Source organism: Larus michahellis, chromosome 2 (assembly GCF_964199755.1).
Source record: "Larus michahellis chromosome 2, bLarMic1.1, whole genome shotgun sequence".
Classification (NCBI taxonomy): Eukaryota; Metazoa; Chordata; class Aves; order Charadriiformes; family Laridae; genus Larus; species Larus michahellis.
The window spans coordinates 128391723-128406367 of NC_133897.1; the positions used below are offsets into that span (position 1 = coordinate 128391723).

Below are 14645 nucleotides of genomic sequence, written 5' to 3' on the forward strand. Positions count from 1 at the left end.
AAGTTCTGCACCATCTGACATCATGCTCAGCAATAATTTGGGGGGGTAGTCTTTCCAAAGTAGTTGTTGCTTGGAGACTGGCTGGGCATCGCTCTGCTGCTGGTGGGAGGTGGTGAGTTACTGCCTTTGCAGCACTCTTCTTAAATTTTTTTTCTTCTTCCTTTTCACTTAATGAACTGTCTTTTGTCTCAGCCCACAACTTTTCCTAGCTTTTGCCCTTCTGATTCTCTTACCCATCCTACTGTGGGGCAGGTGAGTGAGAAACTCAGTGGGGGCTCAGCTGCTGGCTGGGGTCAAACCACCAAACTAGGTCACAGGCACGTTCAACTGAGACTTTAGGAAGTTCAGTGACCTGAAGTCAAATTCCAGTTTTAGGAAGCGATTTCCTTTTAATGCTCTGCTGCAGGTTTCAGCTGCGCAATGGAGGATTGCTGGGCTTGAGAGTACTGTTAAAGTCAGCAGTATAAGCTCAGCTGTGCCTGTCAAGAAGAGTCTGTCTTGTGGCTTCCTGTTTCTCAAATGAATTTTTCAGTTATGGTAACTGAGGGAAAACCATGACACTCCTTCAGGCTGTAGTGGTGATCAAATTCATCCTGGGAGCCATTTTAATTGGATTGTTTGGTTACTAAATGATATGTCTTTGGAACCGCTGTGGCAAGCACTTACTGGCAGTAATTGGTGACTGCATGTAGCGTTGGTGTGATTCAGCATTATGGACACAGGATCTGTGGCCTGTAGCAGTCATCTCTAAGCTCCTTAGCAAGCAAGTTTGCAGTTTGCTTAGCAATGAAATCCCTGGAGCCCAAAATTCAAATGCTGATCTCTGCATCTAACCAGTTTTTACTTAGGAGCAGATGATTCAAGAGGGGGCTGGTTCTATACCTATTCAAGCTTTAAAACTCCTTATTTAAGCAAACCTATTCCCATATTACAGCTTGACCAATGGAGTTTGGCCACTTAAACCCACAGAGGAAGAAGAATACAAACTTTTTTGTGTTATTGGACAGGTATCTGTAACTACAGCGGAGATCCATTGGAAATAATAGAGAGGTAGTACTTGGTGTTTTCCTTCCAGCTGTCGCACACAGGAACCAGAAGGGAAATAACTAATCAAAAAAATCTCCTGTCTTCATGCAGAAGCTAGCTTGCATTGAAGAGTAAGCTATGGCTAAATGTATGAATACAGATAAACTTTGAGTTAAGCTGCAAGAAAATAGATGTAATTTCCTTGCATGCATCTGATTGATTAAACAGAAAACCCAACATACTGATGATACAAGTTAGTAACAGGGTTAACTTGATTTCCCCCTTCCCCCTTAAAACAGTACAGCTGCTTTCGGCAACGAAACAGCTGACCTGGCTGAGGTCTCTCTCTTGGGAGCACGCTTTACAGCAGAAAGGAAGCCTCAGATGCACTTTATGGATTGTGTGCATCTACGTTTAACCAAAAGAAAGTTAAGGGTGTCCATCTTTGCTCTGAAGTAGCTTAAATCAAGATGCAGGGGGTCACTAACTTCAGGATAACTTTCCTCTGGTTTAGATCAGCAGAAGGCCCCCTAAGTGACAAAGGAGCACAGCTCTGCCCAAAACTTGGGTAAAAGAGCATCAAGAAAACAGATAGGACAGTGTATAGTTTACTATCGCTCTGTTGTTCCTTTGGGATGGGAATATAACTTGAGTGGCAGAATTGCACATTAGCAGGAACAGAATGCAAAAAGAGGATGTGCTAAAAGGCAAAAGAAGTTACATTGCAACTTTTATATTCAGACTGGTACTGGAATGTAGAAAATCTAAGCTTTTTGGGCCACAGACAAAATACAATAGGGTGGAGGTAAACAAGCAGTGATAGCCACACTTAAAACAACACCTAAAAAGCTTTTAACACAATCCAGAAATCACTTAAGACATTTCCAGGCAAGTGCAGAATGTGATTTTGCTCTCTCTCCTTTGCCCATGCACAGATGTGTTTGGGAAACAAATATAGTGAAAGGTGAAGGAACAGGGCTGACAGCAAACATTCTGCTGCAAGGTTAAGACTGGTAACAGCAGGTATGCATGCCTTGGCTTAAGCTTTTGCCACACACACTCATTTTTTACATAAAAATTCAGTTACTTGCTAAGCCAAGTGAGTCATGCAGTTGAAATACCAGTGTGCTTTAACATCATGCCATTACCTTATTGCAAAGTCCAGCATAATAGAAAACTGGGGGGTGTGTGTGTGTGTGTGTGAAAAAATGGCCCCCTAACTGTAAAACAATTGTTTCACAATGCTAAAGAAACAGCCATGGCCTGAAAACCCAAGGCAGGATGGCTACAAAGTACTGCCTGAGCAGGTTGAGAAGAATACGCATCCTGGACACATCTTAATACCAGCTCTAGAGAATACCATTGGAGAAACAAACATTGATCTTGGGTCACACTGGAGGAACATCACAACTGCAGCTGCCTGTTGCTGTAATAAGCCATTTAAAGACTATTTCAAGTCTTTAACTCCGTAACAGCCCCTTGCAGAGAAAGTAAGCCTAGTGCAACACTGCTTTGTCACAGGGTTAAAACAACAAGGGACTGGATAAACCAGGAGCTGTAGCTCTGTTTAAAGGGTGTATTTAAATTCCATCTCAAAGACGATTTGTCTTGGAAGAGGTTGAGAACACCAAACAAAACATGAAGAAGCTAAATAATATTAAGAGAAGGATAGTAACAGAAGTGATGAAAGGCAGTAGCAATAAAGCCTAAGACTAACTTCAGGCACACACACAGACACGTGACTGTTCTCTGTTAGGAGATCAGTTTTATGTTTGGCTTCCTTTGAGGCTAACGCCTTAGTGCTGGTTTTCAATAGGAAAAAGCAATACAGAATATGTTCTTATTCTTTGTGCCTTTGCAAATAGCCACATTTGGAAAGTAGACAGCAGACTAGACTGACCCCTGCTGAGAACAACAGCTGCCTTGGTGTTCAAAGTAGGCTGCTGCTTTGCAAGAAGAAAGGCTGAGTACACAAGAGGTACATACACGGTGGCATGAGACATGACACTAAGCTGCAAGCACCCCTAGAGAAACCTTAAGAATGCAAATGCTTCTTTGAAACCAGTTCGAACAGCAAGCTATGACGCATTCTATGTAAATCAAACAATGACTGCACGTTAAGAGTTCTTTAATTACAGAAAAATAGGTCTTTAATTTCGTCTTAGATATAATTTTAGACAAGCATTTTTAGTATGATAGTCCATGAAAAACAAATGCATACACTATGGAAGTTAAGAGCTCTCAATGAAGTCACCATAACATAGAAAGTTGTACTTGAACAAAGCTTCCTGTCTGGTTGAACTTCGGCAGCCATCATTGCACACTGTAAAGTTCCTTTAAAAGGTTTGGTTTAAAATACGAGTTCATTTAAATGTCTGGAGGGAAAGGCACTTAGTATTGCAGTTTCCAGAACATGATTTGTTTGTCTTCCCCTCCTGTAATAACACTGTTGCACTGTTCATTCATCCACATGGACATTACAGCACCTGGGAAAAGAAAAACCAAAACAGAAAATTAAATCCAAATGCAAACGAAAGTGGTACTCCAGATGATGGAGCAGATCTTTTAAAAAGAGTTTAGGATCATCTGATCATTAGTTTGGATTACACTGACACCACGTATGCTAAGAAGAACTTTAGTAGGCTTCTAGGTGGCTGTGCTTACTCACAGTAATGACCTCATGCCACATGGCCTCAATGGATTTTGGGTACTACAGGGACAATGTCAGTCGCAGTGTAGAATGCAGATGGCACACTCGCAAAAGGATTCATGGGGATAAGGGGAGGAGGTTTCTGTAGAAAGTGAGATTTTTCACTCTGCCATTTCCACTTCTCATATTAAAAGTATATTCACATCTTCTAGCATATGCCTTGAAGCCCACTTCTAAAGATCTCCCTAGCTACAGAATGATCTCTACGCAGGTCAAATTCCAGACTACAAGCTTATGGTAGGGAAGTCTGAAACAACTCTTCATGAAAGCAGCCTTAAAAACCAAACTGAATAAACCAGCGTTTTTCTCCTTCAAATATTTTTGTTGCTAATGTACTGAAGACTATACAGATATATTTAAGAAGCCTATAAAGCCCCTTCCACAACAACTTTCCAGTAAAGTTTACTTACTGTGTTGTCAGACTCACGGTCTAGACAGACTTTGACAAAGTATACAGCACAGTCTACACAACGCTTTATTAGGGCTATGAAGTAAAAAAGGGTTGACTTTTGTGATGTTGTGTGAATTAGAAAAATCCCAGGTCAATTTGGTCAGTCTTGTAAACAGCAATATTCCTCCATCGTTACTAAATTTTCTAGGAGGCTCATGTGGACCTACTTTAAGTTCTGGTGTTCCAGATAACCTTAACATCAAGAACAGCCCACTAGCTGAGCAGACAACTCTCAAACTTTTCAATACTAACAGAGCTAGAAAATCAGAATCTTCCATTCAATTTGCGAACAGGAATAGTTCAGACGTACCCGTATGTCCTTTGATTCTTTCAATAACTTTTCCTCCAAGAATGTCCCAAATCATTAATTCACCAGATTGACTTCCTGATAAGATGGTATTTCCGTCCCATTTGAAGCACCTGCAAGTACATTTCCAAACTGACTAAGCCAAAAAGAACTGAAAATGGAGGTATGAAACTAAAGGAAACTCTACCCTTTAACACAGTCTTTCTGGAAAGGCTATTCCCAAATGATTTTAAACGGTCATAACCCAGACTTGCTTCTCTGACTGCCCCAGACCCAGCCAGACTTTCCTGGCAGAAGGATGAAATGTGTTCACATAATAGAAGAGAAGCCAGTCAGCTGCGCGTGCGCATGGTACCCAAGTGCCCACATGAACCATCGCTTTCACTTCTGTCCCTTCATGTTGCTGAAACAATCACTTGAAGTGCAAAGAGGACTTGAAGGGAAATAACTGAAGAAAAAATATATACACATGCATATACGTACTTATGTGTATAGACACATACACACAAAACCAACAAGTGTACTCCGTGTATGGCTGCGACATTTTTACTCCAGTAACTGAACGAGCATTCCATCTGTTTACCTGGTAAACCATATAGAACTGTATGCATTTTGGTTTGTGAAAAAAAAGAGTGATCACTCTAATTATAATAGCCACTCTTTTCATAAATTATCCAAAAAAAAAAAAGGAATCATTGCAAAAAAAAAAAAAAGGAAAAATATGAAGACAGAGATGATTGACATTATTGACAGAGATGATTCGACTAAAAGAACTGTCTACTTGGTAGAAATTTCAGTAGCTCAGCTGCTGGAAGAGCTGCTTAGCTACAGCTCTCGTCATCTTTTATGGAAGTTAAAGTTGTTGTTGAAAAAATGCAAGTTAATTACTTAGATACTTGTTTGGTTTTGTCCGAGTTTGGAAAGCTTGACCATAATGCACACAACATGCCAGAACACCAGCCTTTGCACTTTAAAAAATTATTCAATAAAACAAAGTTGCCGGTATTCTGCCCTTTCTATTCTGCTACCACCAACCACCAAACATTTCCACGGCCAAGTTGGCCACGAAGCTTCATAATCTGTATGTTCTCAGAATTACCTCTGTGGCTCACCAGCAGTTACAGAAGATATAAGCATTCCAGTTTGGACATCTATTACTTTAAAACAACAGTCCTCTCCTGTGCTGAGTAGATGTCTGCTGTCTGTACAACAGAAAAAAGCAAACAATATAAACAACAACAGAAAAGCATGTTTAGACATTCAGTTCTAGTTACCAAAGCAGTCTGTGATACTGCAAGTTAGATTGCCTGACCTACTTATTTATAGATAATGTACTGTAAATTAAGTCTCCAAGCAAGCAACAACAAACAAAAATGGTTTAAAGTCTAGACCACTAGTCTACAGTCTAGTATCACCTTGTGTACAATTAATGAAATTCTTTACAACGGAGACAGATGTCAATCCAAAACATCTCACCATCCCCCCTAAAGTTCCAGTAACAAGGGTATATGACATGAAATCAGAAATAAGATTCCCTTTGAAACTCCCAAGAGTGCATATTAAAAGCTGAAATCCAACGTACCAGGACTAAAAGCAGCATCAAACACAGTCCCAGAATGACATGGCAACTGGTGCAACACTGTTGCTGTAGGAACATCCCAGACACTAATGGTACCCTCTTTGGTTCCAGATGCTAACATAGTATTTGCAGCATTAAGGTCGATTGTATTGACCTAGGAAGTTAAACATCCCATGATTTTCCTATTCTTTCATGTGAGCTATCTCGAGACAGGTTTTAAACATACGCAAAGTGAGTCTATTATCCATATGATGATATTTCATTTACAAAAAACATTTAATTCTGCAACATCCTCAATTAAGTACAATTATTAAAAATACTGCCTATAAAAAGTAAGAGATAGGCCCCTTCGATGATACTTTAAACTGCTTTTTCTTTGCAGAATCAGAAAAGCAAATCGACATATCAGACTACTGTTAGTACCCATACTCTACACCTAAATGCAAGACTTTACCCTTAAGGGTAGAATTCTTCTTTACTTTTAAAGAACTTCCTAGTCATCAGTTGTTTCTAATTCTTAAATGTTATCAGAACTGTTTTAGTAAATGTCTATGTTATCACCTGTAAAAAACCTAACTATTAAGAAGGTTTAAAACACAGTAATTCTAAATAGCCTACTACAGTGACATTAAAGGCTGTAAATAAGAGTGTGCAGTTGTACATTTATGATTTAGTGCACACAATGTGTTAATATATTTACAGTGTAATTCAGTAATATATTTTATTGTACGGTAAACAACTTGGACAAGTTCTTTTTCATTTGCTTGTCTTTGGCAAAAATACATCAAGAGGAAGCTGTAACAATGAAAATACCTGAAAAACAGTAGTCTGTTTCAAAAACAAAGAAGCTAACACAAAAAAAACCCACCCAAACCCAGTTACCCCTCCGGTACTTTGTGCATACAAGCTGAGCAAGACAAATTAAGAAACCTGTTTATACCGCTGCTTCAGTCCCCAGGAGCGGGCCTTTCAACTGGGGAAGCAAGTGACACTGGTGCAGGACACATCTCAGACAAAAAAACAAAATGAAACACCCCCCCTACACACACACTTCCCAAAACAGCACATCTCCTCAGCCCCCTAACCGAATCCTTGAGCAAGTAATCTTCATATTCTGAGATACTACATCCGTATCCACATACTTACACTAACATCATGTTCCAACTCTGCAAGCAGTTCAAAGTGGTGTTTTTTATTGCTCAAGGTCTCTCCAGGAACACAGTGCCACACCTACAACACAGATACTCAAGTTTGCTTAAGGAAGCATTAGCAGAACTCTGGATGAGTTTCTTCAGTACCGAATTCTCGCATTACAAGGAGGGCTGCTTGTGTTAACTGCGGGCCTTGCCTACGTGGCAGAATACAGCAACAGCCCATGCCACGTGAACTTGTTTACCCTAAGCAGAGCCACATATTAAACACGACTACACTGATACCAGGTAGCTTACGGGAGCTTACAGGTGTATCATTGCACTGAATGTATACTTACCAAAAAGCCATATACAGAAGGCTTTGCTAAATTCTTTCCTGTCTCTAACTTCCAAATTATTTTTCACCTAACTGTAGGCATGCTCTTTAGCTTAGCAAGTTCCTGGTCCACTTAGCTGAAGAACATAAGCTACAAAACCTATTACATTTAAACAAATACAGTTTGCCTCCCAAACCCCCACATTCAGAGTAAGTTAGAATGAATGAAATCCCTTTAAAGTAACATTTCAGCTTTGAAACACAGTTGAGATAAAGCTAAATGAAGAAGATATTCTAGAAATAAACTTGCTGTCATACTAGCTAAGTTATTATTCTAGAACAACAGGTACACCCACTGCAAAGCATTTGTCTGGCTGAATATTAAAAAGTGCTAGCTATAAATAGTTATTGAAGTATAACAAAGCCACATACAAACCTTCACAGTGGAATCCCAAGATGCAGAATATAAACGCCCATCACGCCAACAGATCTTACTGACTGCATCATCATGTCCCATTAAGACGTCTTGCTGTCTTCCAAATGCAATTGAATAAAAATATCTAACAGGAAAAGGTTACAAAAGCATTACGCCTTCAGAAAACTTAAATGTTTTTTTCTAAATAGATGAAAGTAACTTTGTTTCTACAGTTTCTAACAGAAATCTACTAAGAAAAAAGTAGAAACATAGACACTGCGTTTCAACAATTAATTTCTCTATCATTATCTAAAACCATAAACATAACGACAAGGCACTCAATATAATTCAACAAAGTCAATAGGAAGTAAATACATACATATGATTGTCCCATGAAGAACTTATAACAGTGGTATCTCCTGGTAAGATCAGACAAGATGACAAAGCCTGTAAAAAAAAAAAAAAGTAGCATCCAATTTCTTACTCCAAATAAAATTGAGGTACATTAAAATGCTTCTTGTTCTCCAAAAGCATGTTAATCTTCCATACACACAACATATAGGTGCAATATGAACACTAATCAAGAAAAACCTTATACATTGGACAGTGAACAGCAAGAATAATTAATCCCTGGTAAATATAAAGGTAGCACTGAAGTTCAGAAACATGCAGAACTGGCGGATCTCCTTTTTCAAAATGCTGGTATTTGAAGGACATGGTATGCAATTCCTCGCTCAGGAGAAACTGGGTCAGCTCTTCATCTTGTAAGCTGCTATCAATTCTAGGTGGAAACAGCTAACAGAAACTAAAAATCAAAGTTTCCTTTGATGTTTGTTCTCCATGACAGCTAGTTATCAGCTCAGCTCTTTCAAACAGCAAACGTAGCTATCTAATTCCTACTGTTCTCGACAAGAAACATTCTTCACAAACAGCTGCTCAGTTACATTACTATCACTGGAAGGAGCAAGCTAAAAATAATAAAATAAATAAAAATCAGCCCAGTACTTCTAATGGTCATGTTTTAGGTCTGTTCTGAAAAAAAAACAAAAAAACCCCAACAAACAGTAAGTTGCTGGACTGTAAAAGACTGTAAAATGCTTCTAGCTTTCCTGCAACGTATCGGCACTAAAACTACAGAAAGAAGAACAAAAAAAATCCACCAAACAGAACAGAGAATATACAAAGCCTCCTCATGAAAAACTGACTTTTGGCGTAGGAGTCAGTAAAGACCTCCCTTTTTACAGTGACAAGAAGCAACATTCCTAAGTTTGCCTTGGCTAAAGCACTAGGAATTGCTGTATCTAGATTCACCTGCTAGCGTGTGCCATGGCAGGCCATAGCTCTGCAACTTACTTAGGGATCTGTTAGAGCATTCTATGGCTTCTGTCTGGGCAACCCATTTGCCTTTTTTCTTCCCCCTTGAGACAAGGATACAGAGAAGGCTGATATATCCTAGTGTCTTGCCTCAATAAAGGACTCTGAACATGACAATTGGGAGTAAATCCGTAGGACCCAGATCTGGCCACAGTGCTCAAGCCCAGAAAATCAAATATAGAATCTCTTTCCAAGTTCTGTTTTAGAAGCAGGGGAAAAATGTTGCTCAGAGGTTGCTGAGATCACCGCTCACTGAGGAAGGATGGCTCACATTCACCCAGCATAAACTCCACTTCCTGTGCCTTAGGAAGAAGTTCTTTACAATGAGGGTGGTGAGACACTGGAACAGGTTGCCCAGAGGGGTGGTGGCAGCCCCATCCCTGGAGAAATTTGAGGCCAGGCTGGATGAGGCTCTGAGCAACCTGGTCTAGTTAAAGATGTCCCTGCTTATTGCAAGGGGGATGGACTAGATGACCTTTAAAGGTTCCTTCCAACCCAACACATTCTATGATTCTATGCTTGGTTTTCCTCTGCCGGCTGACTCACAGCCTTCAAGCACTTGGATGCAGTAAGGCAAATGCTGTGTGTAAGCGTATGGGTGGAATTTTAAGCTTTGTGATTCTGGTCCCAGTGGCAGTTCAAGGTTGTTCAGGAAGACTCCTCTGCTCATGCCAGGCTTTATCTATCGCAAGCCCCGCCCTCAATATAGCAGGGCAACTCAGAACAGAGCTATCAGACAAGTAAGGTGCAACCATTTAATCCTCCCTTCCCATGTTCACAGAATGCGGTCTGTCTCCCTGGAGGCCTGACAGAGCCTCACTTCACTCCGCTAAATTATTCACACACAATACAATTGAGTAGGCAGGGGAGGAAAAGAGGCATTGATGTACGGTAAGAGCCACTTCCCCGAGTAGCTTTCAGAAGATTCTCAATGATCTCCTTTTTATCGTGACAGCAACTTACCATGTTTGAAAAAGACACACTTCTCTGGATTGTTTTTGATTCTTTGGAAAACATCTTCAAAGTTGAATCTGGGAACAATGGACAAAATAGAAGATAAAAGGACTGTTTTATATTACAGAAGCCAGTAATTTTGCTCCTGTTTGAATATTCAAATAACTTACTATGAAAAACAGGTATAGGTTTCTCATAGTCTTCGAGAAACTCTTTATAAATCTTGTGACTTGGGCCTGTTTTGCAATAGTTACAGATGGACTCCCCCACGCCCATCAAACTCTAAGAGAGAAATTACCACCTTCACAAGCCTAGATATAGATAATATTGAAATCTTAGGAGTCAGAGTGATCTAAAACTTAACAAATTCATGTACTTAAGATATTTCGTTACAGGAAATATATATTTAATTTCTATAATAGCTGACTTTCAAAGGTGACAATGCAAAAGCCAAGCAGAAGTAGCCTTTCACATCTGCATGCTGAAATTCCCTCAAACAGTAAGAAGGAATCGAGCACAAAGTGAAAACAAGAATCTTGCATTTGGCAAAAGATTAGGGCCACTCCTTTCATGACTGTAAAAAAAACCCAGAACTCAGTGATTCCAGAAGTATCCCATTTAAGGTTGTCTTCATTTTGCTCTCAGTGAAGATATTAATGGGATTCAATTGTACCTACATTTCAGTTTCACACTATTTTATTCACAAAACATTAACCTGCATTTACACTGCAGGTTCTAGTAAATACCTCTGCAGTAATACTTACCTTGGGATGTAGTGAAAACAGAAGACCCATTGCAAGTGACTGCTATTCCAGTAATTGCCCTGTTTAATACAATTAAGTTTATAGGTGATTTCACAGGCTTTGAAACTTAACCCCCATACTGTAAATTGACTAGAGCTGAAATTTATTATTTGATCTCTATAAGAGCTAAGACATTCACGGAGATTAAAAGCACTACAGTGGTGTGTTATATGCCTAGAGAGAAAAATATACCTTGATATAATATGTATTCCCCATATTGTTCTGCAAGAACTTCATCCTCATCAGAAAGGCCATGCTCATGTCGGAGGATAAATAGTTTTTCAAGTCTTTTCAGTCTTTTCAATTTGGGATTAGCTACAAAGAGAGTCAGGAACCTGCCTAGAAGCAGACACTAAATACTTCAAGTGTCAGGAATCAGAACTTGCATGTCTTTTCTCCTCAAATTTGATATTGGCAAAGTCACTATAGTCTAGAAATTTAGATATATAGCTTATGTCAGGGAGTGAGTTGTTAGGAAGCACAGAGCATTCTGCACAGCCAAAATTCTGTTATCAGACCTGCTTCTATTTTTTTCTCACCAGTCTTCGGAGAAAAAAAAACCAAACAACAAAACAATCAGAAGCTGAAATTCAAGTCTGTTTCAGGATTAGGACTTTCCTAACTCTAACAATCTGGTAACAGAGGCCCTTTCTCACTACAAATATTACCTTGTTTTCTGGACAAGAGAATGTTTCTTTTCTAGATTACAGTTACAGTCACCAAGAAAGTAGCTGTACTCAAGGTAGTAAGAAATCCTCCTGCTAGTCCAGCCACTAGGACAAGGGATGGTGCCAAAGGAAAATCTGTTCTTTAAAAGATAATTGCTGTTGTTCATTGTTAGGTATTTTCAAAGTTCACCTGAAATGCCCCTGCTGACTCATGGCTCCCTACGAATCCATCAGAACAGCAGTTTGGTACCTGGATTAAGTGAAAACCTATAGCTGGAGACTTGGAAAACTGCTCATACAGCAACAGCTTGAGGTGTACAGTAGTTCAACTAAAGTGGTTTAAACTTTTCAAATCAAATAGGATGAAGAAGTTAGGTCCTCCTGAGGTTATAAATAAATAAATAAATGGAAGTCTTTATCCAGCTGCTGCTATCACAGTTTTAGAGAAGGTTAATTAATATCTGCTTCAGGTACTAAAATTATAATGAACTTAGCTCTCAGTCTGTATAAGGAACAAACAAACAAAAAAAGAAAATCAAACTGACAAATACCTTTTCTGGATTGATAACCCATCATATACTCATCTTGTGTAATCAGATCAATGATCTGTCTCACAAAGAAAAGGATTTACCTTAAACCTTAACCCATCATTCAGATTGGTTACCTTAAACCCTAACCCCCACCCCCCAGTTAAATGGAACAATTTTGACTGCGAGAAGAAGAAAATAGTACCTACTCTTTGTGAATTTTATATCGCTCATCTAATTTTAGTTTGGCAATATTGTTCCAAGCAAGTGTTATACTTTCTTCTGTCAAATCTTCAAATGATTCTTCATTTGGAGAAACTGGAATAAAATGCCACAATAAAGTTTCACCACAAATAGAAAACAAAAAGATAGATTTCAAATAACTAGGTAGCTGAAGTTGCAAACATAAATATGAAAGTACAGAAATCATGCAGAGCTCCAGAAACAAGAATGCTTGGCTAATGCAGAGCGTAACATGATCACTAACTTTTTTCCAAATCTCTTCTTGGAATGCATAGGCTTACACAGTCAAAAATATGATTTTTCTCCCCAAATCAGGGCTTTTAAAACTGGAGACTTCACAGAATGCATTTCCAAAATGGAAAAAAAAAAACAACACAAAAAAATACAAACAAAACTTTTCTGCAGAGATGTTTTGGTGTTCCGTGGAGATATGAAGAGCTTTCCAAATGGAAAAGTACTAGGAAATCCATCTACTGCTACAATATGGCATGTGATTTTATTATTCTATTGCATTCTGTTAGAAATGTCACAACTTCATTTCATGGCAGTGCTACAAAAGTTAAAGGATAAAAAAATGCAACAGAATTGAGACAGTTAGATGTCAATTACTATAAAAAGGCCAAACCCAAGAGGAAATGTTGATCTGCAAGTTAATGACTTAGGCAGCATACCACCATATTTATTTAACACATATGAACGTTATTATCACCATATACAACTTTCAAAGCCACTCTTGCCATTTGGATGCTACAGGTTGCCATGCCAAGTAGCACTCATCTTCACTTCTCTGCTTGAAAATGAAAGCCTTCAAAAGGTAAGTTAATTGAAGATAATCAACTGAGAAAAACCTTTCCATGTGATACCTAGGCTGAAGATTCGGTCCAATTTATAGTAGACCACTATAGATATAAAGAGGACCATAGCATCCTAGTTTCAGACAAATGGTCTAAGTTGAAGAGAAGCCTGTGATGGCATTACATATTCTTTTCTTGAAGAAAGTTATTCAATAAACATTGTCCCTACAATATATAGGGAAAACAAAGTAATTTCTTTACAAATTTTTATTCAAGTCATGGAAAAGGAAAAAAAATTTGTATGTTTAATTTAAGTTCTGAGGGTTTATTTAGACCGAGCCAATCGATCACCTCAAAGAGATCCCTGTTCAAAAACTGAAGAAATCTCGATATCATTTAGAACACCTGCAGATACGGTCACTGAAGCTGCTGTCACATCAAGCTTGATTTTGAAGTGCCGTAAAAGGCCGAGGATGATAGCCCTCCCACAGCTGCAAAAGCTGAGGTTGAGCAGTCCCAGAGGAGACCACTGGAACGGAAGACAACAATGCAGGACACCACCTGTATTTTCAAATTTGAAACTGGTCTTGCCAGTTTTTCCTCTAACAGTTAGCTCATGGATTTATTCTGAGTTGGTTTACAGCGAAAGTGGCCAAGAGACTTGTATAATGAGTTCCTGTGGGAGAAAGATACAGAACTTCTCAAAATTACAAATCTGTTACATCGTCAGTTTATCTGTTATAGGTTTACCTGGAGACTCAGCTATGGAAACACTGTGACTAGATGTTCGAGACAAGCTTTTCAGCTTCGGTACTATCCTTCGGGGATGAGGAATTGTAAACAACTGTTTTGGCGTCTGTCCAAACTCCAAGATTTGTGTCAGCAGAGCTACTTTTTCATTGGGGTCCATAATACTTTACAAAAACAAGATATTTAATTAAGCTAAATAAGGCAAGTACTTTTTTTTTTTCCTCCCCTCCCCTGAAAGCATGGGCCTGCATCCCAGTTACTACAGTATACTATAGGCCAGCACCAATTCTTATAGAACTGATTTACCACAGATGTGACAGACAGTCTTTTGGCAGCTTCATAATCTTGTTTATGTATGATGACAGTATGCTTGTCAATTAAAAAAATAAAACAATTTCACAGAAGCCAGACAGAAGAAAACGTTGAAGTAACAATCTCTCCATGCATGCTAAAAGTGACAACCTGACGCTGGTTCTCTGCATATTCAGGAGAATAAAATGGAAGAGCGACACCATTCACATACAGAGCACTTTTACAGCCAGCAGAGAACCTGGAGGCATACTGAGAAATTTATCTA

General features: G+C 38.9%; 1 protein-coding gene across 3 annotated transcripts in view; it reads right to left on the minus strand.

Moving 5' to 3' along the window:
- Window positions 1–3150: 3150 nt before the first annotated feature.
- The window catches only part of NSMAF (neutral sphingomyelinase activation associated factor), a 39845-nt gene continuing 28350 nt past the window's right edge, over window positions 3151–14645 (minus strand). For all 3 annotated transcript variants that reach the window (XM_074577080.1, XM_074577077.1, XM_074577081.1), the window contains 11 exons: window positions 14069–14232; window positions 12491–12599; window positions 11048–11106; window positions 10293–10360; window positions 8335–8402; window positions 7977–8100; window positions 7220–7303; window positions 6077–6227; window positions 5594–5696; window positions 4498–4607; window positions 3151–3512 (listed from right to left, as the gene is read on the minus strand). In XM_074577080.1, coding sequence (XP_074433181.1) covers window positions 3418–3512; window positions 4498–4607; window positions 5594–5696; window positions 6077–6227; window positions 7220–7303; window positions 7977–8100; window positions 8335–8402; window positions 10293–10360; window positions 11048–11106; window positions 12491–12599; window positions 14069–14232 — 1135 coding nt within the window. In that variant the 3' untranslated portion in view covers window positions 3151–3417. The remainder of the gene's footprint in view (window positions 3513–4497; window positions 4608–5593; window positions 5697–6076; window positions 6228–7219; window positions 7304–7976; window positions 8101–8334; window positions 8403–10292; window positions 10361–11047; window positions 11107–12490; window positions 12600–14068; window positions 14233–14645) is intronic.